We start from the raw sequence: 24,802 nt of genomic DNA on the forward strand, positions 1-24,802 counted from the left end.
CAATCAATGATTGTGCTCAATTTGGTTGAAGCTTGCCTGACATTCTCGTGCGAAATGAATTGCAAGGCGACCCAGTTTCTCAAAAGAGATAATGTTTGGTTTAGCTGAAAAGCTGGAATGTGGGAGCTGAGATTAACAAAAGCACCTGGTCACGATTGTGAGGTCGGAATTCACTGGCGCAGACACAAGGAGCACAGCCAGCTCCAGAGCATGGAAAATCTATAGCCAACGCAAGGGTTAGCAGTTGGGATCGTACTCGAAATGCTCGTCTAAAGCAAGCGCTTCCGAAGCTGCTCAAGAAAAACGAATGTCAACAGCGTCTGCGGACCTAGACGCATGTACGCCGGCAGCCAGCCCTTGTACAATCCCCGCAGTCCTTCGTGCTTTACCACCTTCAGGAAACAGTCCGTAGCGCTCTTGTACTCGTTGTTGTGCATGTTCATCAACCTGGTCTTCACCACATCTGCCGGCGCACAGGCCGTCGTCGCCACGAGCCCCGCCACCATACTGGACAGGATGTGCGTCTGCAGATTGTCGTGCATGGCCACGACTTTATTCTCCAAAATCGTCGACTTGGCCAGATCATACGCCGCAATCTGCCCCGTCGTCAGCAACATGGCACGGATCATATTGGGTCGCACGCCGCGCATCAAGGCGCCCAGTCCCTCCTCCTGCTTCACCCTCGCGAGTCCGTCCACTGCGTGTTTGTAGTTGCGTCTCTTGTCCACCGGCAGACGACTGTCCGCTTGCATGCGGATGTTGACAATATCTGCGGGGTTGCCGACCGCTCCTCCAATCACTCCGCCGGTCATTCCCAGCAGGATGTTGTGTCCCGTGCTGATCGGCTGCCCATCGTTGCGCCGCACGGCCTCGTCCTTGAGGTAGTGGTAGACTGCGAAGCGCATGGTAGAGTACGTGCCCTCCCGCATCGCTCCGCCCGAAATACCCTGGTAGAGTCCGCGTAGTCCCTGCTGCTTGAGGATGCGGCGCACAGTGGTGGCCAGCCCCAGGTTCTCCTTCTTGGACGTTTGCAGGTGAATCTTGAGCAGGTCGAACGGGTGCGTGAAGAACACGGCGCCCACAGCGGACACGCCTCCGAACGCGTAGCTAGCGAGCGGTGGGCGCGGCCTGATGGTGGTGGAGTGTTTGTGGTCTTCCATTGCGGGCAGCTTGATGCTGGGCGAGGTGGCCGGCGAGTAGCTACGCTCGACTGGTCAAACTGCGACTGGTCAAACTGCGACTGGTCAAACTGCGACTGACGTACGTCATCCGACCGTTACTTTTTCCGACGGTAGTGGAAACTTGAATTTTGTATGCGCAATGTGGTGTGGAGTACGTAAAGAGGGTGACGAAGGGTCGTGAAGACAGCGGATTGGCGGAAAGCAAATGTAAAATCGTCCATTGGCTGGAAATGGCGTGGCCGTCAACAGGGTGATGGGACGAATGTTTGACGTTGCCTTGCCCCCTAAGTAACCTGCGCTTTAGATGTTACTTTATCATGAAGTAGTGAAGAAGATGCCTACACTTGTCAAATTCCCGGTGAGCTTAAATTTAACGAGACTTGTCGAAGACGAATGCTCTGTTGCGTTACTGGAACATACTTCAAGTACCCTAACAGCTACACCTCAACGCTTGTCGAAACGACATCAAAAGTAGTAAAGAACAACAGACTTCATCAGATGGACCGGGTGACGGAACATCAAAAACCCAGTTCGTGCATTTAACTTGAGACGTTAAAGGTCTGAAAACGTTTTTGGGTGCTTAGTACGTCGTTCTCCATGAACACCAATGCGATTCAAGTCGAAATCAACGACGTATTGCCAACACAACATACACTCAGTAACGGATTGCCAACACTACTAATGTATCACGAATGCCGTACTTGCTTGCACAAGCAAACACCCTCTGTTGCTTGACAATCAATCTATAATCGCTTCGGTGCGATCGTGATTCGCAGATAGTTGCCGCTGTTCGTGTCCTTAACGTAGTTCGTGTGATCTTGAATGCCTTCTTCTTGTGGATACCCTGGATCGACTCTCTCAATACTGTTTTAAGAGGGCCCCTGCTGAAATCCCGTGTCATCGCTGGACCAAAGGAACTTGATATGATCGGGTAGCAACGTGATGGTGATCGTGACCTTCAGCTGGCCCAAGTTGAGTCCATTCTTGACTTCCTTTGTCACCTTCTTGGTAATCAAAATCTTCATATCGTCTGGCATCTTCGGAAAGCTCGTTTTGGCTTCAGCACTGATGATTTCCGTCATACCAGCCTCGCCTGCGCTACCCGACTTCACATTTTTTTTCTCTTTGCAACTGCGCCGTGCGTCTAGGGTTGATACTCACGTTTTGGGGCTTGGTAGTGGGATTGGACATCGACGTTGCAGTCTCGTTGTGGTTGTCTGCGTCACCATCCTGATCTCGGTCGCTGCGATGGTAGACGTTACAGCCTTTGATCCTGTCCTGACACTCGATTTGCTCGAAGCCGACGCCTTGAGCTTACTCGGGATGCTTAAATTCTTTCGGCCTGCTTCGAGCTTCTTGTCCTTTATGGTGTCGGTCGATTTGACTTAGAAGGCTAGAATCCGCAAATGAGCGGTCGCTGGTTTCATAGCATCGCCCCTCTGCAAAGGATAAAATAGTATAAAGGGCACGAACGCCCACAAGTATGTGTTCTCTTTCTTGCTTAAGCAGAACCCGTGAAATGGTGTAGATGAAATTGATCGAGTTAGACGGGGATTGATAGTCACTATATTTTCTTCGATATAGTGCCAGGTACGTCAGCAAGCGCGATAGAGTAAACCGCAGCCTGCCATCAACATTTCCGCTTACAAATGGCCGCTGTTCTGAAGATCATGGCCAGTCGGCATTGAGCCCCCGCTTCCACTCACAATCGAATTTTCCCCCCAGTCCTCAGCAGAATCTCATCCAGTGCCAATGGTGTCGACACCGCAAGCGTCCAAGCTCTTCACGCCAGTCAAACTCGGCGGCAAGTTAAACCAGTTGACGCTGCGGCACCGCGTTGTGATGGCTCCGTTGACCCGTCTCAAACATGGCGAGGAAGGCGTCCCACCCGAGATCACGGTCAAGTACTACGGTCAGCGTGCCTCCAAGGGCGGACTCATCATCGCTGAGGCCACCAATATCAGTCCGCAGGCTCGCGGATATCTGGGCACACCCGGCATCTTCACGCAGGAGCAGGTCCATGCCTGGAAGCAAGTGACCGACACCGTCAAGGCCAAGGAGGGCCACATGTTTCTGCAGTTGTGGCACACTGGTCGGGTGAGCCACCCACTCAACCAGCCGAATGGAGACCTACCAGTGTCCTCCAGCGCCACGATGGACGTGTCCACTGGATGGTCTCCTACCCGTGAGGGTCGCAAGAGGCACGTCCCGCCTCGTGCTTTGGAGACGCACGAGATCCCGCTGATTGTGCAGGATTACAAGAAAGCGGCGGAGAATGCGATGGCTGCGGGCTTCGACGGCGTCGAGTTCCACTGCGCTAACGGATACCTGCTCGAGCAGTTCCTGCAGGATGGCATCAACGACCGCACGGACAAGTACGGTGGATCGATTGAGAACCGCGCGCGCTTTCTGTTTGAAGTGCTGGACGCAATTCTGGAGGTGGTGGACTCGAGCCGTGTGGGGATTCGACTGTCGCCCTACGGAAAGAGCTACGGCCAGTTTGAGTCCGACCCCGTTGGTATGTACGGCTACGTGCTGAAGAAGCTGAACGAGTACCACCTGGCCTACGTTCACCTCATTGAGCCGCGTGCGTTTGCACTGCATGAGAACCCCAGCGCGCCCACGGACGGATCCATGACGCGCACCTTCCGCAAGATCTACGACGGTGTACTCATGACGGCGTCGGGCTACGACCGTGCGTCGGCCATCCAAGCTGTGGACAGCGGTGACGCCGACCTGGTGGCAATGGGTCGCTACTTCATCTCGAACCCCGACCTCGTAAAGCGACTGGAGATCGACGCGCCTCTGAACCCGTACAATGCTCAGACATTCTACACCCCGGGCGAGACGGGCTACACGGACCAACCTTTCCTGGAAGAGAGCAAGGCGGCCAAGTCGTTGTAGAGAGAATACGTACGTCATCCTACCGGGAGCTCTAATGAAATTGTACTTTCGCTCCTCTTGATGAACTGCTTCTTCTTCAAAACACAGGCACCAACCTTTACCATTTACGATCGACCGTCTTCTACCGCCATGTTGCAACGGACAAGAAACCGTTCACCATGTCCAAGGACGGGATCTGCTAATTCGGCAAAGGACAAGACACCTATCGGTCTGACCGCTAATTCTAGCGCTTAAGAAGGAGCATCTCCCAACCTGCCATTCCTCAGTGCATCATTCGCCAGACACCCACCACTACCATGGGCCGAGGAAACAACCCAAGCGCGTATCGCGATATGGACGAGGAGTTCTTCGCGTCTCTGGAAGAGGCCAACTACGAGTGCCACGTATCTCCGGTAAAGAAGGCGATGTCGCGCTCGACGATGTCCGAGTCGACGATTCTGCACAAGCATTTGGAACACCGTCGAGCTCAGCGGAATAAACTCGTCGCTACGCTGGGTTTGCTGGTGTTGGCTGGTGTTGGCAGCGCTGCTCTGTATTCATCGGTGGACGCTTCGGCTTGGGCTGTGAAGATGCGGGGCCCATACCCTGTATTCCGCGGCAGTGAGACTCCTACTTTGGCCGAGCCACGTTCTGGTCACGTATTTAACGGTGACGACTCGCCACTTTTCGGAGAAGCAGTTCTTGCATCTGACGAGACCGTCGTCCAGCACGATGTAGCACAGGATGACGTTATACTAGACGAGCTGGACCCGTACGACCAGTTCCACAAAGGCGGGGACCAGCTAGAAAACAACTAGAACAGGTAATTTAATAAATGCAGGACGTAGTAAATCTACTTTACCTATGATTGCAAAACTTCACTGCAAAGCTGTTCTCTATGACCGTACTTCATCCAGCGTGAAGACTTCGTGATAGTCACTTGGGATCTCAAACATCTTTGCATCCAGCTGTGGATTCAGCGTGATCTTCTGAAACGTGTACGCGACACGGATCGTGAACATCATCGGCAGCTCAAACTTGACAGGGAAACCTGGTGGAAGTGTCTGTAGTCGAGAAACGTTGAGCACACACGTAAAATCACAACGATGTCAGACTCCACTCAACTTTACAAGCAATCAAAGCGTGCAGGACGCACCATCTGGAAAAACTCCTCGAGATTCTTGACGTGCTCGCCCGTAGTCGAAATGAACTTGATGACTGGAAGGAAGTCTCGAAGTTGAAACGGGAAGCTCTCAGTCATGACAACCTTGGCCTCAAAATCCTTCCGTACATGGCGCGTGCCCGGCACAAGTGTAAGGCTTCGGAAAGTATTTTTCATCCCGAATGCTACCTCGCTCCCGTTGTTTCTCGATGAACATGTTGTTGATGCAGGTTGCTGAGATTGTTTCTTGTCCTCAAACATTTTGAAAAATGACGGCTTTTTCTTCGCCTCTTGTTGATTGCCGTTCGTGTGGTCTTTTGACTCGTTAGTCGTATCGTAGAGCTTGAAGTAATCTGCAAACGCGGTAGTGGTAGTGATTGGATTGGGAATGTGATCCGGCTGCCGGAAAACTTCGCATTTCTGCTCATCCGTGAGCCTGACGGTACGATGCTTCCCGTTGGTTCCCACTTCAGCTTCGATTGATTCCGGCGAAGTCATTGCAGACGGCTCAATCATTTCTGCACTAGGTGCGGGGAGAGCGGGATTAACCGGAGGTTCCTCGACCGCCGACCGAAGGTGTACAACATCATACACGATTTTGATCCCGTTTCGATCAATTATGAAGCCCTTCTGGGTGTTCTGCCACATCAGAACGAAGCTGCCGTTCTGTTCGACTTCAAACGCACCAACGATTTTCATGTTTTTGACGCCGTCCGTACGACATACAGGCTGCTGCTGGTCTTCGTGGAAATACGTCGCCATAAAGCAAAAGTCACTACTCTTCGAGAAGAACTCCCACCGGATCGTGTCGCCCGCCATAACATCCAGGTGCATCTCCAACTTGCGGCCCTTCTCGAGCCGAAGTGTACGTCCTGCGTTATCATTGCTAGCGTTGCTACCACTATTGCTGTGCTTGTGTTTCATTTTCGAGATCTTCTTGTCTGTTCCATGAGGCACGGACGATTGAAGGTGCTCAACAAACTGCTGCACCTCCTCAAATGGCGTGTCCTTGCCGGTCGGTAGCTGCTTTAGTTTGCGGTCTGGGTTCACCACTGGTCGGAACTGCGCTTCCATCGAAAAATTCTGCATCTTGTACGTCGTTCCCGGCCACGCACATCTCCGCTGCCTACTGCGGCTCTTCTTGTTCTCTTCATCTCCCTGAATTCTGCTCTCGTCTCTCCTCCCCTGCGCCTTCACCTCTTTCTGTCTGACAAACTCCAATCTGGTAGCATCCATACTAGACGACGACATGGCCGTGGTCAAGGACACATGCAGTGCCAAGTCCAAATTCCCCACCGACGAGTTGTGCATACCCTCCAGCACATCATAGAACCTCTTGCTCTCATGGTCTATGACTACTGCATGGCCCGCCCTCTCGTCAGCACCTCGCCCCATATACACATGAGACATGGGTCCTTTCTTCCATTTCACCCCGTCCAGCCCTTTCAACGCCGAGTCGATGCGTAACCGAGAGCCTTTTTTCCAGATCCGAATCGTGTCGGACGGTAGCACACTCGACACAATAGGCACCCACGACTGGGCCTCAATGAAAATTTCTGCTTCAAAGTCTGGCAATTTCTCCAGAGCTTGTATGAAAGTTTCCTGCGCGGATTCCAGCGACTTTGTCACTTGTTTCTCTCCCCGAAGGTACATCTGAGCCAGCAGGAGCTCGTCGTCCAGTAGTGCGGCGTCATGGGCACAGCTCCAGCCGTCGCAATTGCGAGACGCCACGTTAGCATCACGTCCCAATAGAATTTTCACAATTATGCGCTGCGACGGCTGCACGACGCGCACCGCCAAGTGCAACCCAGAGTTTCCGCGAATGTCTTTGCGCTCCAGGAGGTCCTTGAGCGCCTCTGCCTTGCGAGGGTCCGAGCGTTCTTCACCCTCGGGGCACACGGAGTTGAGGAGGAACCTCACGCGATCCACGTCGCCCTCCCACACGGCCACGTGTAGCGGAGGAGGAGAAACAGCCAACGACGACGAGGAACTCATTATCACCTGTATTGTGATTTTGTGATGGCAATGAATTTGGGCCGTGATATTTAGGGAATGAAATATGACGATAGCAGATTTACGCATGGTGAAATTTACGTGTTGAAGCGAAAAGTCGAAACTACATGCAGCGTTAGGCTTACTGTTGATGTTATGCCTCGAGCTGGAAGACATCTTCGGCTCACATACCTAATAGCGCTCCAATTTCTTGAGTAACACTTTTGCTGTGGGTCTCTTCTTCGGATTCGCCTGCAAACACTTTTCTTTGATTTCCTCGAGTTCAGTTGGAAGACTGTGGACAGGAACTGTTTCCAAGAGATAACCCACAATGCAAATGTCGACCTCGACCGTGTGAGACAGAGCTGAACGTATTTCAGGAGCATGCGATTCCGCGACTGTAAGTGCTCAGTTCTTGCAGCGGGTGATAGCGCTCCATCGTCAAAGTCAATAAGGAACCAATTGTCTTTGCCTGGATACTTCAGCACATTATCCCATCGCAAGTCTCGATGCATTATTTTGATTGCGTGCAGCGCACGAGCGCCCTGAGGATATCGTGCAAGGCAACCAGGAGTTGAGGAATGTTCTCGGGCGGTGAAAGTCGACCAAACTGGAGCCAGCTCAACGAATTTCTTTTTCGCGTTTGACCTTTTCAACTCCACGACGTTTGAGACGGAACACTCCTTCATTCGACGATGCAGATCCTTCAACTTGCGAAATATCGTATCACTTGGCAAACTCGAGGGGTATGTCTTCACCACACATCTTCTGTCAATGCAATCTCCACACCATTTTATTTTCTGATAAAATTGTACTCAGCCACATCCAGCGGCGGAATACGAGCCACAAGCGGTTGGAAAAGAGTCAAAAGGTTGAGTAAGGCGAGAAAGAACGAAAGCCTACCACTGATAGTGTCCAAATTGTACGTTTCCAGAGTTTCCGCCATTGCACCACATTCCACCTTGTCATATTTCTGAACTGCCACCAAGGCTACTTGAAGTCCCACCGCCGCGTAGGTAAAAATGTATGGTGCATCGCCATATCTCCATGTTAGCTTCTCGGGCAATTTTTAACCAGCACTTTCAAGTCGCCCCTGGCTTCTTCTTGGCCGCGAAAGATGCACACGGTGCCATACTTCAAGTAGAAGTACAGATTTGGTCGGAATAGGCCAGCAGCATTCATGTAGCGAATAGATCTCCTTTTTGTCACAAGTCTCAACGGCTCCACTATGAGAGAATCCCAAATGTGATGATATGTTGCAGCGCTTGGGCAATCGGATCCAGACGTGACGGAATCGACCACACTTCCCACGATGTGTGCAGTGATGTCGGACAATATTTCACGCGGCTGGGACTCGAACAGTTTTCTAAAGTGCTGGTACACTCCCCTGTTAAGTTATACGCAAATATTAGCTGGAATAATATCTCGTTGGTGGGGACTTTGACGGGCACTCCCTTTTCAGGTAGGCTTTCAAACTTTTGGTCATCAACGGCAGCACTTCAACGCGCGTGTCCTTTATCGCCTTTATCCAAGCCTCTGGTGCGTCTTTCATTCTCCTTCCCTTCCTCTTGTGCTCAGGTGCCGGTGCAGCTTCAGGAAGCGCCACCAACACGTGAATTTGATCAGTTGTGACCCCACTAATGCGTCTTGCAGTCCACCCCTTCCCTTCAACTCATTGTCTTCGTGCATTAGTGCTTCGACTGCAGGAGTCGTGTCACCTATCTTCAATTTCCTCGCATCCTCTAGCCCAGACTTCAGCCACTTGTGATCAGCCCCCTTTGCCAAGAAGATACGTAACGTATGCGGAGGGTCCGTGATTGTCTTGTTTTCCTCTTGGATCGTAATCTTAAAGTGGTCCACAGACAAACTCTCGTCGATCTCTACAGAAAATACGCTCCCCTCCCATGTCAATGGCCACACAGACGAGAAGCACCATATTCGCCAATGGAGAGTTCTCAAATGAGAGAAATACATGTACTTTCGCATCAGTAAACGTCAACAGATTGATTGATCCCGAACGTCAACTCAAAGTCGTGCAAACCTAAAGGTACAAAGCGTACAGATCTTCCAGTCGAGTTTTGTAAATGACCTTTTTTCCTGGTTCAGGTGGCTGAGCTTGACATAGTTGTTCAGTAAGCAATAGCGTATCTATGACCGATGAAACTCGCACTCAGATGATTGCGTTGTTGTTTGCGGGTATTAATACAAATAATCCGGTGAGTGTGCTAGACCATACTTAATTATATGACCCTGTTCTTCTCCATTGTTCAGTGTATCTTCAATCTAGATCTCCCAGTCCTGCCAACTAGAAGTCTTAGAGCCAGAGTCCGGGTCTCTGTTGCCGATGTCGGCGTTTTTTCTGGTCGTAGATGCACTTCATCAATTATGTTCTTGCTTCCAGTTGGCGCTCCAAATTGGCTACTGACAGTTAAAAGAAATGGGAAGGGACTGTCGTTGATCCAGACCCATAACGACTACGCTTCACGTGCTTCTTTACCCTGCACTAGCGCCGATAACGCGCCAACAAGCGTGCGAAGGTCATCCTCTCTCTTGCTTGCATCAACAGTAAACTTGCAAAATCGCGCTCCTTTAGCACTCAACTCCATCACGTGCCACGTCAAAAAATCCGACATGAACCCGTAGATATTGGCCTTCGAGTCTGGACCCTTCTCCATCCTCTCTAGCAACGCTATCTCCACTGCAATGGCCATTTCTGCAAGACCTCTGTCAAAATCTTGCTTCTTGCACTGCATGACGATGGCCTTCTCCATTTTGCCTGCACGCAGCAAATCCACACGTCCGAATGGCTCCAGGACTTCACTTTTAAACGTCACGTTTCGTTCGATCTTGACACAGCTCGTGCACTCGCGACACACAGCACGCATCACGGCGTCGACCAGCATCATTTTGTCCGTCTCTGAGGCGGTGTCGATAGTTTCCATTGAACTCGTCTCAATGAGGTCGTCCACGGTGGCCAATAGTAGCTCGAGAGAATGCTCATTGAGAGGCATTGGATCGATTTCAAATTGGTTGAGGTGATGCCCAGCAGAGTTTTCGTACACTTTCTTGATATTTCGCTCCCATGCAAAATCGTCAAACGCTGCTCGGAAACGCCTCTTTTGGCCGACGTTGGCCGAGTGTTTACTGGGTTGCTCCTTGACAAATATTTGAAGCATCCGGATTCGCGCTTTGTGTGCAGCACCGGTGGGCATGTCGTACTCGTCGAAGAGCTTCGGCTTCGGCGCAACTGGGACCGTACGTGGCATCATGTTTGGATTTTGAGTTTTGTTTCAGAAAAATGAGAAAGGGGAGGGGGGGCCGGAGAAGTTCACATCCTACCGTTAGTTGTGCAAAAAGCAAATTCAATCTGGAATCTGCAACGATAAGAGCACAGCTACATTTTCTTGGTACCGGAAAGTCATGGCGTTTCCGTTGTCGATGGGGTTCGCCCCAATGTCGGAGGAAGAGCAGGCTGAGTTCATGGAGAACACTGTGGACGATATCGAAGAAGTCCAAGAACAAGAAGCACGTACACAGGAAGAGATGATCCAACGGTTCAAGAACATGCGTGCCATGTTTGTTCGTCCTGGAGGTTTCTTTGCTGAGCAAATGATGCGAGGAGAGTTTCCATCTGACACCGTTCAAGTCGGATTTTCTCTAAATGCCGACACAAAGCCCAAGTCCAGCATGAGATCACTCCGTACGCTCAAGCCCATGACTGTACAGGAGCTTGATCTTGGAACTACACACCGAGGCCGATATCTATGTGGGTGGGTGGCCATCGACGACGCATTTTTTGGCATTTCGTCGTCGTCACTTCTTCTCGAAGATGTGACCGGGCGTCTGGTGGAGATTGCTGCGTATGGGTTAGTTGAGATTGATCTTCCACCAACTCAACGGCAGCGTGCCTTGGCTAGTGGATTCCCCAAGGGCAAACCAATTGCTGTGATTGAACCGTACTACAAGGTGCGGATGGATGGGTCGGTGGGAATTCGCGTCGACGATGCACAGGAATTGGTTCCGTGGAGAGACGTGCCGACCGACTTGATCTCGTGGAAGAAGCTCGGGAACGAGTATTTCAGTGCGTTGAACACCCAAAATCAAGGTCGCGGGGCGTTGGCGTGCTATCAGCGATCGATCGAAGCTGTACAACCTGAAGCTCATACGATAGCTGTGTTGCTCAGCAACCTTGCGACCTGTCGGTTCAAAATGGGCGACTACGTGTCTTCCATTCACCTTTCAGGTGCGGCAGCACATCTCAATCCTGGCTACTTTAAGGGTTGGTTCCGCCTCGCTTCAGCCCTGGCTGAGAATGAAGCGAAAGCTCAAAGAGGAGGCGAAGTGTGCCACCCATTGGTGGTAGCTCGCGTGGTTGCCCGTGCGCGTCACCTTTTACCATGCGTGTCGCCTCAAGAACAGCAAATGCTGGAAAATACGCTCAAGACCAGTGGCGACACATTCGCAACGCCCGATAATCTTCCGCAATTCCATTCGTACGCGCAGTGGTGTGTGATACTTGGGTCTTCGGAGCTTGTGCTTGTTGGAGACAGTCTCGCTGGGGATGAGAAAGCTACAGACGCATGGCGCAAAGAAGGATCCGACAATTTTGTCAAAGGGGACTTGAATGCAGCTCAAGAGTGTTATCGAAAAGGCCTTGCAGTGAGTGCGGCTTGCTGCCGTGACATGTCACTCGTGCTGAATAACATCGCTGCCGTGCATTTAACATTGTTCCGAGATGAGTGCGATGTTCGCGGCGACACAGTTGGCGGGGGGACTAGTGAGCGCTTTGGGGATAGTATTCCAAGAACCGAGATAGCACTCCTAAATTCCATGGTTGCAGGTATTATTGATCCGCTGAATCACAAGGCTTGGACACGGCGGACTCGGTGCTTAGAATATTTGGGTTTCACAGATGAGGAGTGCACCACCGACCTGCAGAGCATTCGATCCAGCGTCTTGTCAAACACGTTCCCACTGACTCAGAACACTCAGCGGGTGCAAGAATTCAAGAATATTATCAGTGCCGATATTCAGCGTGGTTTGCAGCGGTCCTCCAACTCGGAAACAGCTCAGCAAGACGGCAATATGCCATCGAGTGTACACCGAGAAAAAAAAGACGTGTGCCGACCTCCTTCAGCTACAAGTGGGCAAGTGAAATCTGACGAGAATATTCCTCCTGACGCACTTCATGGTGCAGATGATGAAAGTATTGACGACTATATCGCTCGGATGGAAGGCTTTGTGAAAAGGACGCACTTTGCCTTTTCTGTGGCCAAATCCATGTCAAACCCTCAGCTGCAAGAACTACCACGCGAGATCACAATGTTTTTCGAGAACTCTCCACCCCAAATTCACATTGAGTTTCCAAAGCTGTGTGGGTGGCCAGACGGAATTGACCCTACATTCGCCAGAACAGTACTCTATCGTGCTTATCTTGATGCAAACGTGAACCCCTGGATCCCAGCCCACACCATGCGCAACGGCACGTTTTTTGAGAGCATAGATTTTAGCGACAGGGTAAAAAGGTGGCACGGAACAGGAGCGATGGAGATTCTGCATTCGAGACGCTTTGTAAAGTATGGAGATATCGTTGACGGTCGTGAAGCACAAAAGGACTATGTTCCAGAGTATGAAGCACGAGTCAGATACAATTTTGCGAACAATCCCAGCCGCGCGGAAGTCTACTACTTTGGAACGACCCACGTCGCCATTGGGTTTACTGACTTCAGCAGTTTGCTTGCGGCCACGCTCCACGATAATTTACACAACGGCAAGCCTTTAAAATTTGTGGGGTTTGACTTGAGTGAGTTTGCCGTTGCGAAGTGCAAGGTCGTAGCACAAATGCTAAAGTCTTCAGATGTCTCAATCTGGAGCGTGATGGAGGTATGGCTGTCGTCGGTATGGAGCGGTACTACGCTGAAGGACTTTCGGAAGAGTGTGACGGCGTTGCTGGGGTCTTTGCGTGGACAAAATGAAAACGTTAAGGTTGTTTCGTATTTGAGACGCTGGGCATCGGCAGAGACGATATCCTCTGCCAAAGCCCATTCCGATTTTTTCTTGAATTTGGAGCGGTGCAACAGGAAGGTATTACCACTATTATGTTGCTTCCGCCGCGAGATCGACCGTCTCAAGCTGATGCAGTATATGCTGACTGGAGAAATCCGAGCGTCTTCAATAGTTGCTGATCTGGTGGAGAAGGAACGAGTTGGGGCTGCCAACATTACAACGTCTGCTGCTCGGCCAGCTAAGAAGAAGCGCAACCGTAAGAAGAAAAAACAGCATGCGAAAAGAGGATCAGCGACAGCATCTAGTTCTACACCGCTGGTTGGCAGTTTGACGATGTGGAATGTGCCGGATGGCTCTCCACCTCTTGAGGCGGATATCGCGCTCAACACAGTCGATTTTATGAAGTTGTTGGAAGACTGCAAGGAGAGAGAGACAAAACAGAAGAACTCGACGGAGAAGTTATCCGTAGTTGATCTGTTTGTGATCCATACCGTGAAGAATCTTCTACGTCTTCGAGGGCTGATGTTAGCAAACAAATTGACAATTCAGGTGCACTATGGTGTCGTTAAGGCAGTTCGAGGGGATCCCCCATACAACCACGAGAACCAAGAACTGCTGGAGCGTATCGCGACGATGCGCCCGGACACAATCTCATGGTCGAATGTGCTCGATTATTTTTTACCAAAGGATTTCCATGACCTTGCTCGCCGATGCTCGACGTAATGGTGGCTGTGTGCACTACGGCTACAGTATGAACTGGTCTACCCAAGTGTTTGGAGCGTCGATCATTGATTATGGCGTGGGAGATAACAAGCAGGCCATCGATGCTATCATTGATTCGGCACTCGGATTTCCGAGTGAGCTAATGGGCTTATCTCTTCCGTCATCGGTAACTATGTTTAAGGTGGCGGGGCTGGATAAACTGCTATATTTGCCGTTCCGAGAGCACCCACTCAACAGCACGGGATACGTTCTTGCGCAGATGTTTAATGAGGAATGGATCGAGCATTTTATGACAGAAGGGCAAATAACCCTGGAGCAGCGACTGGGGACGTCGTATACACAATTTAACTGTGGATTGCAGATGGGAGCGATGGAATTAGCGATACCTGGTCCTCTCTATCGTTCCTCGTTGACTCTCCACATGAGCTGGTGCTATGACCCAGGCGTTCGTCTGGTGGCTGAATCGAGCGAAGCACCCAATGCGGAAATACTGGCTCAGTTGATGGAGCACCTTGGTGTGTTGCATTGACAAGTCTTGGGAAGAGATTCAGTCTTTTTCAATGAGTGAAGCGAAGAGAGTGAAGCTTCTTGCGGTGTATCCCAAATCAACGATCGCACTTGAGTTTAATCTTGCCTTCGTGTTTTGATCTTCTACTGTGCAGCCTGAAGGCAGAAACAAGTATGATAAACTTTTGAGTAAGTTATGAGTTACTGTTCCCTCCATTGACCACGGCTGAACGCGTGCTGGAGCCACCTGAAGAACGAGCTTGCAGCTCTTGGTCAAAACAAATTGTCCAGCACTTCCTCTCTCGACACTGCGGCTCAGGTCGAAACATTGTACGAGCTTGGAGCCACTCCACCACATCCCAGTGTTTTTTCTTCATGCCATTCACAGCCCGATTCCTTGCCTCCGGTCCGATTTTTTTTACCACAATCAAATGCACTCATTCAACCACTTCGGCGTTTGTACATCGCTGTGTGCAGCGGCCTCTCCCCACATTAGCAACGACAACAGCAGCGAGAAGTACAAAAGCGACTGAAAACGACGAGAGGCCAGCAATGTCGCCCGCCATCAACTGGGACAGTTTTCTAGAAGTGTTTCTCTCATTCCAGAATTTGCCACCTCGAGGAAATATGGTGAAGCTATTCTGCACGATCGCTAGTGTGCCGGGAAGCGTGTTCCCTGTGGACATCGACGAGAGACTGACGGTGGCAGTCCTCAAAGATGCGATCGAAGCGAAGATGGCAGCCGATTTCAAGAATATCGACGCGCCGAGCCTGCAGCTCTATGATTCAATTCGGGGAATTTGCAAATCGAACAACATTTCAGACGAGGTTGTTCTCGCAGAGGCTCGAGAGGTTGGTGATAGGCACCAATTGGATAACATTGTCGACAACGGAGAGAAATACGGATACGAACTCAAGACAACCCTACTGGAAAAGGCTGCTTTTTTGCTGCAGTGGAACAAGCAGATAATTATCGATAGCATCTTCATAGCGACACGATGTTCATGGCGAATTTTTGTGCCTCGACTCCACGCAATGCATGCAGACGTTTATGAAGTTAAGAAGTATCCCATGATTCATGTCCTCTTCTCGGATACCTACACCGAATACGAAACGGAACGGTGTGCTTGAAACGCGCTCTGCGAGATGCGAGTGAAGAGAAGACACTCAAAACGCGATGTTCTGTGCTGTGGACCATGAAACTACCGGTAGCTTGATTAAACAATTCTTCCTCAAATGGTGGCGAAGATGCTTTGAAGTTGACGTGGAACCTGTGATCTGATTGCAGGATACTTGGTTGCCGTTTAGAAGGAAAGGAACTAGCAATACCATCTTGTTTGACATCCATCTACCATGGACCCAAAATATCGGCTCGACCCATTTTTAGAGTTCCCTTCATTCACTTGGTCTTTGTATACTTGAAAATGGCGCTCTCGTCCTCAAAAGTGGCGGGAAAACGGGATTCGCAAAATCGGTCTCACTATCCCTTTGCCGGCCTGTGCATCGAGTGAAAATGAGTCGTGAGGAGCTGGCACTGGAAACGCAGCTGCTGCTGCAAGAGGTGACGCAGGTGACGCAGCACGCGGCCGTGGAGAGCGTCTTGGAGGCCGCCCACGCGCCGTCTGAGTTCGAGGCCGCCAAAGACGCACTGCTGGCCAAGCTGCGCCGGAAGAAAGAGGCCAGTCGCGCGCAGCAGCAGCAGCTCAACCAGCGGCGCTACGGGCCGCGCCACAGCGAGATGTTGTCGCCCACCAGGGTGCGTATGCAGACGCTCAAGCTGCCGGTGGCGTCGGTGGCCACTGCCTCGTCCAGGAAGAAGCAGGAGATGCTGTCCAAGCTCAAGACGCAGGCCATCCAGCAGGGTGCCCAGCACCTCGCCAAGGTCTTTGGCTATGCGACCTACGAGGAGCACCTGGAGCATTTGAACGAGATCGAGAGGACAAAGATGCAGGAGGACGAGAAGAAGGGGAAGAGGGCGGAAAAAGAGTCGACGCAGGAGCAGGTTGACGAGAAGGAGGAGAGTGACGCAGAGGAGGTGGAGACGGAACAGGCAACTGAGAAGTTTGTGGCTGAGGCGTTTCCTGTGGAGAAGAAGGACGAGCAGGAGAGTGTCAAGGTGGTGAGCCGTCGGAACCGCATTCAGCAGCACGAGGTTGAGGAGGAAGACGGCAATGAAGCAGACAGTGAGCAGGATGATAAGGAGGGCGATGAGGAGGCTGATGAGCCCGTGGAGGATGCTGCAGAGGTTGCAGACGAGCCCATGGAGGACGTTGCAGGTGTTGCCAATGCTGCGAGCAGCACCCAGGAGCAGACTGTGGTGGAAGTTGACAATGGAGAGACATCGAAGCCGGCGACACCGGCCGAGCCGAAGGACAAGGCTGCAGGCTACCGCAGTTTGCTGCGCGCGGAAGCGCTGCAGAACCGCAAACGTAAACGTCTGGTTAGGGGCCGCGGCGACAACTTTGTTGAGTCCGAAGCCGAGGAAGACGAGGAGGAGGACGTCCTCAAGATCGGCGGTCTGGGCGATTTCGGTTTCGGTGTGCCACAAGCCGCTACCCAGGAATCCAAGGAGGCGGAAGAGGAGCGCAACGCGCTCAAGCTTCGTGAAGACGACCTTGATCACATTGTCGATGATCTCTCGGACGAAGAGCGCGCGCAGGAGCAGGACCTGGATGAAATGTTCCGTCGCGAGCAAGAAGACCAGGACCGTCAACAGGTGAAGGAGGTTATGCGCAACGTGAAGGAAGGGTTCGGTCGCAACCGCCGCGCATTCTCTGGTCTGCACTCGGGTTCGGGTGCTCGTGGTAGGTTCAACCTGGATGAGCTCGTCGCTGCTGACGGCAGCAAGTTTGAGGCCGCGCGTCTGGGTCTGCTGGAATCGGACGAAGAGCTAAGCGAGGGAGACGATGACAAGAAGAAGGAAAAGAAGGTGAACGCTGATGGTGAGGAGGAGGAGGACGACGAAGAGGGCGAAATGGAGCGCATGCTGCGTGATCGTTTCATGAACCAGCCGAAGATTTATGTGACTTCCTCCGAGTCTGGAAGTGATGATGAAGAAGAGAATGACGCCAAGAAGGACAACGGCCCTGATGGCGACGAGGTCGAGTCCGATGAGGAGCGCGAGCGACAACAGATGAAGCTCTTTTCGGAGCGTGCGCGTATCAACCGCCGCATGCAGCGTATGAAAGACATGCAGCGTCAAATCGCGCTCGAGAACAACGAAGCCGACCCCACGGTAAAGAGCACCGCTGCAATGCCCAACTTGCTGCTGGAAGAGGACGAGGACTCGCAGGAGCTGATGCACTTGCTGAGCCGGACAGACGTGGACGGTACTCCCGGCAAACAAGCTGCCGGCAACATCTCTACCAAGAAGTCCAGGACAGACCGACCTCGTCCGAAGCTCGGGCGCTTCAACTCTTACGGTGGTATTACGTCTGCCTCACGCAGCTCTTCGTCGTTTAGCCGCGTCGTCGGCCAATGCAAGCTGTTCAGCGCCAACTCGGTACGTGCAACCTCTTTTTGTTGCTAGAGCCATTGACACTCATTGCTCTCGTGTGTTTTGTGTGTTCAGACTGGTGCGGCGCCTTCCAAGGGCTTCGTCTTCACTTCATTTAGCTCCGACAAGGCCGAGGACGGTGGCAACGAAAATGCTGTGCCCAACCACGACGAGGATATGCCTGCTGCGCGTCCGGAGCTCCTCGGCAAGAGCAAGAGCTGGAGCGGCGCCAAGGCAGCAGTAAAGCGCCGCGGCGCCCTCGATGCTGCTACAACTGCCTCCAATAAGAAGCGCAAGAGCGGCGGCCTCTTCTCGGTGCTGTCTTCGTACCAGTGCGTGTCCAGCACGAGCCAGAGCCAAGAGAGTTGAAGTGCTGTGTAGCCATGTTGATGTAAAGTTATTAAGTCCGATTTCAGCCAATCCCTGACGTGCCAGCATGCTGTCGAGCGTAGAAAGGGTTTGTCGAAACATGCCTCAACAAAGTACTATCCCACCACAAAGGTTGTGCATTTGATACAATTTGTGTTTGCACCACGAGAGTCTCCCATGCCACATGACGGGCAATATTCCACTGGCACCGCCAGAATCAATTGACGAGTCAGTTTGAGCTGCTTGGCACAAGCTGCTTGTGCCAAAGCGGCGTGTTTCATTCTCGTGCCGCCATGCCGGCGAGCAGCAACAGCAGCCACCGCGACGCCCGATCCAATGGCAGCAGTAGCAGCGGCTCTGTCGGCTCTGTAGGCTCCGCGACCATCAGCGGCCCGTACCGCGTGGGCAACTCGGATGGCGACTCGTGCTCGTACCACGCGCTGCAGGACGACGCGACCTGCCGTCAGCCGCGCACGTGCTACGAGTGTCTGAACTCGGACGTGGCCGGCGTGAGCGACGGCTGCCTGTTGGCGCCCTCGGGCTTCTGTGAGGACATGACGAGCTACGAGTGGACGCTCGACTACCGCCGCAACACGACGGGCGAGGACCTGAGCGTCACGGGCTGGTACAACTACTTCCCGTCGGCCAATTCCAGCTACTGCGAGCCCACGGACGAGGCTTGCGTGCTCTGCGACGAGCTTGTGAACAACGGCAGCTTGGGTCAGGCCTCGCACTACGGATACAAGACAGACAACGTGTCTACGGAAGTGGAGCGGCAGTTGTGTCTCGGCACGGACGGATGCGTGTGCGTCATGGCCTGCGAGACGGACACCTGGGAGGCCAACATGCCTGCAGAGTGCGACGCGAACGGCAGCGCGTCGGGGAACAATGCATCGGGCACGGACGCCACCAGCTACAGCACCATGCTCATCTTTTACCTCGTGCTGCAGGTGGTCCTGCTGGGCGTGTTCATGTATAGACGCGGACTGTGTCGGCGCATGACACGGCAGAGACCGCCACCACAGCCAGAAGGGCCGTACAACGACGTGAACGCGATCTCGTCCCCGTCGAACCGACTGCGGTTGTCCGGTTGGCGAGCGATGCAGAGCACGTTGATCGAGCGAGAAAAGAAGCAACGCGCCAACCAGCCGCAGTACATGTCCTCGCCTCGGGTCGAAGGCGCAACTTGTCAGGTGGAGGGCCCCACTACTACGACGGGGCAGTCGCTGTCCCCGCAGAGCTCTACGCGGAATAATGACAGCACCCAAGCCGCATATACGCAGGTCCAAGATGGACCGCAAGTTTGCAGCAGACCTCGCAACGACAGCCTCTCGACCACGCAGTCGGCAAGTATCAGCAGCGACGTGGTGGTCGTTGATGGGTCTTCTTATGAGGGAAGTGCAGCAGGTGCTGGAGTCACCAGGGTCGAACGTACGTCGTCTACAGTCGCCATGCTCGAGGCCCGTCGGGACGCCGCATAGAGGGCGGCGGAAGAAGTCTATTATTGCCTGCCTCTCCGTTGGCATTTTTTGTGCGGGCAGCAGCAAGCGTCTCGCGATGGCAACGTTAGATGGTCTATAACTTAATGAACGCAGTGGGGGAACCAACTGAGCCTGACGCCTTTGTTAGTCTCCGCTAAATCCAATATCTCACTAGCGACAGAGAGCAATATTTCGTGCGCGGGTATCACAGCCAAGAATTCATCGCCTGCAATGGAGCGTTGTTCAATCACAAAGTGTCGGGGGCTCCGACTCGGAATCGACGATGGAAGTCCATTTAGCCAGTTTTTGTATGCCTCACGATGTGCCACTTTGAGTCGCGCGTTTCGTCCAGTAACATCCCTCAAATACAGAGTTTCGGCCACTCATATCACTTCAACCTGCATCCAAGAGCGATCAGATGCAGACGTCTGCCTGCTTGGAGCTCCTGGTCGCACTCGATCTCCACTTTCCAACTCGCCCGTAATCGATGGCGTCGCACTGGGGTGGCAATGGCTCGGACGCTGGCGGAAACGATTCCGTCGGTACTTGGAGCTCCAGTCGGTCGAATTCCGACGCAGACACGTGCGCGTACTACGGACTGGAGGACGGGGAGACGTGCTTCGAGCGGCGCAGCTGCTTCGACTGCCTTAATGTGCCCGTGGTCAGCAACCCCGAGGGTTGTGTGCTGTCCCAGTTCGGCTACTGTGAGTCCATGGTGTTCTACGACGCGTCGCTGGACTACCGGGTGACCACAGGCCCGAACGCCGACAGCGGCAGCCCCTACAACTTCAGTGGGGGGCTCTACCACCAGTACCCAGCAGTGAACACGACCTACTGCGAGACCACAGACCCCGCGTGCTTGGAGTGCAATGCCATTGCACTCAATTATTCCGTGCACAACAACTATCTGGCCATGTCCACCAAGTTCTGTCTCGGCGGCTCCGGCTGCGTATGTGTGCTGAGCTGCGAGCCGACGGTCTGGAAACTGCGCACAGTGTCGCTGTGTGACGACTCGAACTCGGCGTCGGACTCGACGTCGGCGTCCAGCTCGGCCTGGAGTCCGTACACGACCAGTCCGTCGGTTATAATTAATCGCACACGCAGCAGCACGAGGTACTTGTACTGGCTGCTGGGCGTCCCCGTGTTCGTTGTGCTTTTGGTAGCGCGCTACTGCATCCGACTGAAATGTAAGCACGGATTGATATTCATGTTTGTGGCTTTTGAGAGGCGGCTGATGATATGATGATGTGGTGGTTTGTAGATCTTGAAATTCGGCGACGACGGTTGTTGCGGATACCGACGCGGTCTCCAACGAATCGGTTACGGTTGTCCGCGTGGCGTGCACTTCACGAAGAACTGATTGACAAACAAACGGGGCCGGTGGCTTCGGTCGCCTTCCACATCGAACCGATTGCAAGGGTGCAGGAAACTTAAGCTATCTGCAGTGGGGAATGGGTGAGCGCAATTGACTGCAGCACGAGTGGAATGCCGCGGTAAGTGATGTTGTGCGCTGTGTTAGGTTGTGACATATAAACCTTTGCTGATGCTTGCAGAGAGGACGAGTCGATAATAAATCCCGGGGGAAACTCCTCGTGTGCGCCGTTCACAATACCTTCTTCACCTTCAACAGCCCGTGCCCATCTTGAATCTGCTTGCACAGGCAAGGCGTATGTGTCTGATACACTTCGTTGGGCAACCCAGTTCAAGCGGGACCCCGGCAGTCCTCTACTTGCTGAGCGTTTTCCAGCTCATTCCCAAATTCGCTGAACAGTGCACAAGACAGGACTTCGTATAAGATGGAGTCCGAAAAAGCTAAGATGATCCGGGGAGAGATGCACAATCTAATGGATGCAACTTTGGCTGCGGATCGACAGGCTGCTCGCCTGTTGACAAGGGGGTTCAACGACTTGATGCCGGGCCAGTATACCGAGGCAGATGTATTGCTCACTCGTCTTCTCAGGGCCAAAGGACGAGACTGCTTCATCGAGAGACCGTTCCACTGCGACTACGGCTACAACATTCGGCTGGGGGATGATGTCTACATGAATGTCGGTTGTGTGCTGCTCGACGTGTGCCCGATCACCATTGGAAACCGTGTTTTACTGGCGCCTAACGTGCAGTTGTACACGGCCAGCCACCCTCTCAACCCGAAGAAAAGGGCCGCAAAACTGGAAACTGGCAAGCCTATCACGATTGAAGACGACGCCTGGATCGGTGGAAATGTTGTCATTGTGCCTGGAGTCCATATTGGTCGCGGCGCGGTGATTGGAGCTGGAAGTGTCGTCACAAAGGATGTGCCTCCGATGTGCGTGTACGCTGGAAATCCCGCCAAGTTCATCAAGAAGATCGATCAGGAGGAGACAGCAGATGCTTCGTAAGGACAACTACGGGCTGGGGACGAGCTACCCGTCGTAAACACGTTTGATGGTTTTGCGTTTTGCATTGGAGCTGTCAGTCTTTTCGTAATGGAAGCTCAATTTTTGGTGTAGCTCGTATACATCATACGAGTTGAGCATCAAAATTACGGCTTGTGGCAAATCAATCGGGAATTGCTGTTGTTGAAGCTCATCTCACCACAAATTTGAGATGCACATGCTCGGTACTAGTATTCGAGAGCGATTTTCGGCCGCATCATCAGAACGCGGTTACCTTTGTGTGAACCTCGCGATGCAAGCATTTGCCCTCCACGTTCCTCACTCCACAGCTTTAACAAGCACAATGGACACCTGTTTCGAGAGGGTCTCAGGTTCCTTGGCTTAGTTCATGCCATTAAATTGCCGCAAGAACTTGCGCACTGCGCGCTTCTGGGAGCATGCCTTAGATCGATCACACTCGAAGATAATTTCTCAATTGGCGGCAGTTCTTTCATTTCTACTGGAGTGCGTATTGGTCATGGCAAGCTGGTTGTGCGACAAAAGGAGGTTCCCTCAATGTGCGTTTACTCTGGCAACCAGCCGAGCTCAACAAGAACACGAAGTCACGCACTACGAAGTGCTTAAGTGCAATGTTAGTGGTCGCCGGATTTTAACAAACGAGAACAAAGTTTTAGAAGCAGTTTGGTTTTCGCGTTTGTTATCCCAAGAAATGTTGCAATCTCAGTGACCAAGAACCTTGCAAGCACTTTAGTTGCTTTTGGGGGCTTGCTTTGGTTCAATTTTCTTGATGAACTTGGCTGGATTGCCCGCGTACACACACATCGGAGGAACGTCCTTCGTGACAACGCTACCGGCTCCGATCACCGATCCGCGCCCGATGGTGACTCCAGGGACAACGACAGCATTGCCGCCAATCCAGACGTCGTCTTCAATTGTGATCGGCTTACCAACCTCAATCCCCGACGAACGCACCTCGGGATCAAGGGGGTGGCTGGCAGTGTACAGCTGCACGTTTGGGGCAATCAAGACACGGTCGCCGATAGTGATCGGACACCCGTCCAGAAACACACAGTTGAAGTTCATTTGGACGTTGTCTCCCATGTGGATGTTGTAGCCGTAGTCGCAGCGGAAGGGCATCTCGACAAGGCAGTCTTTGCCCATGACGCCGAAAAGCTCCCTCATCACCGCTTTTGCCTCGGGACTCTCTGCTTGCGTCATGTCGTTGAACTTTTTTGTAAGCTCGCGTGCTGCATATCGATCCTCTGCCAAAGTCGAATCCGCTGCGATGAACAGGTCTCCGCGAATCATCTTGGCCTTTTCGGTGTCCATCTTGTGGTTTGCGGTGCTGCAGGTAAATGCGTGAATGGGAAGAACTCTCATGGTACCCAACCACAACCACGTCTGCATTGCTTGCAGGATACCATGAGGACACGCGTCGTGAGGCGAGGCCAACAAAGCCGCGACAGAACTGTACGGTTTTACTCAAAAATCGTCTACAGAGTTTCATGTTGGACGGGAACCTTTGACGACAACATCAGAATTATGCATTGAGAAGGACGAGAGATGTTAGGAGAGTCGTGAAAGAAGTTGGCACGGCCACCACGTCACAACCAGCGCCACTAACTGCATAGGACTCCTGTCGGCAGCATTACATGTAATAGTAAGCAAGAGATCATTCAAGTAACCTTTTGCAGATGAGGTGATGCTGTCATCAATGATGAGATTTTGTTCAGTTTGACGAGTTCTCCGGGTTAAGTCTTTTGAAGTCGCCTCGTGCGGATTTTCAGAGCACGACACGTGGCGTGGGATATGTTGTTGCTTGCTCGCAATGGGACGATAGCCTGTCGATAGGCAGCACCAGCTCCATGGAGGAGCTCCGATCATTTCTCATTTCCCCCCAACGGTCACCAGACAAGTAAGTGCAACACGATGGAGGCCGAAAGGGCCAAGATGCTGCGCGGTGAGCTCTACTTTTCGGCGGACCCAGCTTTGTGCAAGGAGCGAAAGGAGACTCGCAAGCTGGTCAAGAAGTACAACGACCTCGATGATGCCGAGACTCAAGAGGCCCAAGACATTCTCACCAAGCTGGTCGGAGCCATGGGACGTGAATGCTTCATCGAGATGCCTTTCCGCTGCGACTATGGGTCCAACATCCGAATGGGCGACAACGTCTACATGAACTTCAACTGTGTGCTACTCGATGTGTGCCCGATCACCATTGGAAACCGTGTGATGTTTGCGCCAAACGTGCAGCTGTACACGGCAACGCACCCGCTTGGACCCAAGACACGGGCTTCTGGCTACGAACTGGGGAAGCCGATCACCATTGAGGACGATGTCTGGATCGGCGGCAACGTGACAGTTGTTCCTGGAGTTACCATTGGCCATGGCGCAGTGATTGGAGCTGGCAGTGTCGTGACGAAGGACGTCCCCCCGTTGTGCGTGTACGCTGGCAACCCCGCCAAGTTTATCAAGAAGATTGAAGAAGAGTAGAGCAGAGGACGCGTGCTCTTTCTTCCGGTACGTTTTCAAACGCTTGTAAACCTCTCTTTCGGCTGCTAACGTCGGCATACTTGCTCTATCCGTCTGCTGTTTGACATTTGCAGTGACACGAGAAACGTTGTGGT

General features: G+C 52.5%; 14 protein-coding genes across 14 annotated transcripts; 9 read left to right on the forward strand and 5 right to left on the reverse strand.

Moving 5' to 3' along the window:
* Nucleotides 1-269: 269 nt before the first annotated feature.
* On the reverse strand, nucleotides 270-1,160 carry KRP23_11966 (Mitochondrial dicarboxylate carrier; the record flags this gene model as incomplete). The annotated part of the gene is made up of 1 exon (XM_067882549.1): nucleotides 270-1,160. One exon carries the CDS (start codon nucleotides 1,158-1,160, stop codon nucleotides 270-272), a length of 891 nt encoding a protein of 296 aa, XP_067740137.1.
* Nucleotides 1,161-2,933: 1,773 nt separating this feature from the next.
* KRP23_11967 (12-oxophytodienoate reductase 1) lies at nucleotides 2,934-4,085 on the forward strand (the record flags this gene model as incomplete). Its single annotated transcript, XM_067882550.1, has 1 exon — nucleotides 2,934-4,085. One exon carries the CDS (start codon nucleotides 2,934-2,936, stop codon nucleotides 4,083-4,085), a length of 1,152 nt encoding a protein of 383 aa, XP_067740138.1.
* Nucleotides 4,086-4,381: 296 nt separating this feature from the next.
* KRP23_11968 (uncharacterized protein) lies at nucleotides 4,382-4,882 on the forward strand (the record flags this gene model as incomplete). Its single annotated transcript, XM_067882551.1, has 1 exon — nucleotides 4,382-4,882. The coding sequence occupies one exon, from the start codon at nucleotides 4,382-4,384 to the stop codon at nucleotides 4,880-4,882; it is 501 nt and encodes a 166-aa protein (XP_067740139.1).
* Nucleotides 4,883-4,960: 78 nt separating this feature from the next.
* Nucleotides 4,961-7,221, reverse strand: KRP23_11969 (Ankyrin repeat domain-containing protein 13C; the record flags this gene model as incomplete). The annotated part of the gene is made up of 2 exons (XM_067882552.1): nucleotides 4,961-5,128; nucleotides 5,221-7,221. The coding sequence occupies 2 exons, from the start codon at nucleotides 7,219-7,221 to the stop codon at nucleotides 4,961-4,963; spliced, it is 2,169 nt and encodes a 722-aa protein (XP_067740140.1).
* A 1,545-nt stretch (nucleotides 7,222-8,766) lies between these two features.
* On the reverse strand, nucleotides 8,767-9,204 carry KRP23_11970 (Crinkler effector protein 8; the record flags this gene model as incomplete). The annotated part of the gene is made up of 1 exon (XM_067895801.1): nucleotides 8,767-9,204. The coding sequence occupies one exon, from the start codon at nucleotides 9,202-9,204 to the stop codon at nucleotides 8,767-8,769; it is 438 nt and encodes a 145-aa protein (XP_067740141.1).
* A 488-nt stretch (nucleotides 9,205-9,692) lies between these two features.
* Nucleotides 9,693-10,487, reverse strand: KRP23_11971 (uncharacterized protein; the record flags this gene model as incomplete). Its single annotated transcript, XM_067882554.1, has 1 exon — nucleotides 9,693-10,487. One exon carries the CDS (start codon nucleotides 10,485-10,487, stop codon nucleotides 9,693-9,695), a length of 795 nt encoding a protein of 264 aa, XP_067740142.1.
* Nucleotides 10,488-10,638: 151 nt separating this feature from the next.
* Nucleotides 10,639-13,947, forward strand: KRP23_11972 (uncharacterized protein; the record flags this gene model as incomplete). The annotated part of the gene is made up of 1 exon (XM_067882555.1): nucleotides 10,639-13,947. One exon carries the CDS (start codon nucleotides 10,639-10,641, stop codon nucleotides 13,945-13,947), a length of 3,309 nt encoding a protein of 1,102 aa, XP_067740143.1.
* Nucleotides 13,948-14,829: 882 nt separating this feature from the next.
* Nucleotides 14,830-15,585, forward strand: KRP23_11973 (Crinkler effector protein 108; the record flags this gene model as incomplete). The annotated part of the gene is made up of 1 exon (XM_067895802.1): nucleotides 14,830-15,585. The coding sequence occupies one exon, from the start codon at nucleotides 14,830-14,832 to the stop codon at nucleotides 15,583-15,585; it is 756 nt and encodes a 251-aa protein (XP_067740144.1).
* Nucleotides 15,586-15,967: 382 nt separating this feature from the next.
* KRP23_11974 (uncharacterized protein) lies at nucleotides 15,968-18,319 on the forward strand (the record flags this gene model as incomplete). The annotated part of the gene is made up of 2 exons (XM_067882556.1): nucleotides 15,968-17,956; nucleotides 18,026-18,319. The coding sequence occupies 2 exons, from the start codon at nucleotides 15,968-15,970 to the stop codon at nucleotides 18,317-18,319; spliced, it is 2,283 nt and encodes a 760-aa protein (XP_067740145.1).
* A 293-nt stretch (nucleotides 18,320-18,612) lies between these two features.
* On the forward strand, nucleotides 18,613-19,800 carry KRP23_11975 (uncharacterized protein; the record flags this gene model as incomplete). The annotated part of the gene is made up of 1 exon (XM_067882557.1): nucleotides 18,613-19,800. One exon carries the CDS (start codon nucleotides 18,613-18,615, stop codon nucleotides 19,798-19,800), a length of 1,188 nt encoding a protein of 395 aa, XP_067740146.1.
* A 487-nt stretch (nucleotides 19,801-20,287) lies between these two features.
* On the forward strand, nucleotides 20,288-21,446 carry KRP23_11976 (uncharacterized protein; the record flags this gene model as incomplete). Its single annotated transcript, XM_067882558.1, has 4 exons — nucleotides 20,288-20,987; nucleotides 21,062-21,219; nucleotides 21,276-21,293; nucleotides 21,354-21,446. The coding sequence occupies 4 exons, from the start codon at nucleotides 20,288-20,290 to the stop codon at nucleotides 21,444-21,446; spliced, it is 969 nt and encodes a 322-aa protein (XP_067740147.1).
* A 150-nt stretch (nucleotides 21,447-21,596) lies between these two features.
* KRP23_11977 (Maltose O-acetyltransferase) lies at nucleotides 21,597-22,178 on the forward strand (the record flags this gene model as incomplete). The annotated part of the gene is made up of 1 exon (XM_067882559.1): nucleotides 21,597-22,178. The coding sequence occupies one exon, from the start codon at nucleotides 21,597-21,599 to the stop codon at nucleotides 22,176-22,178; it is 582 nt and encodes a 193-aa protein (XP_067740148.1).
* A 744-nt stretch (nucleotides 22,179-22,922) lies between these two features.
* On the reverse strand, nucleotides 22,923-23,504 carry KRP23_11978 (Maltose O-acetyltransferase; the record flags this gene model as incomplete). The annotated part of the gene is made up of 1 exon (XM_067882560.1): nucleotides 22,923-23,504. The coding sequence occupies one exon, from the start codon at nucleotides 23,502-23,504 to the stop codon at nucleotides 22,923-22,925; it is 582 nt and encodes a 193-aa protein (XP_067740149.1).
* A 600-nt stretch (nucleotides 23,505-24,104) lies between these two features.
* On the forward strand, nucleotides 24,105-24,784 carry KRP23_11979 (Maltose O-acetyltransferase; the record flags this gene model as incomplete). The annotated part of the gene is made up of 3 exons (XM_067882561.1): nucleotides 24,105-24,613; nucleotides 24,674-24,695; nucleotides 24,782-24,784. The coding sequence occupies 3 exons, from the start codon at nucleotides 24,105-24,107 to the stop codon at nucleotides 24,782-24,784; spliced, it is 534 nt and encodes a 177-aa protein (XP_067740150.1).
* Between the last annotated feature and the right edge of the window lie 18 nt (nucleotides 24,785-24,802).

The sequence above is a fragment of the Phytophthora ramorum genome (assembly GCF_020800215.1).
Source record: "Phytophthora ramorum isolate Pr-102 chromosome Unknown Phyram_PR-102_s0013, whole genome shotgun sequence".
NCBI classification, from domain to species: domain Eukaryota; phylum Oomycota; class Peronosporomycetes; order Peronosporales; family Peronosporaceae; genus Phytophthora; species Phytophthora ramorum.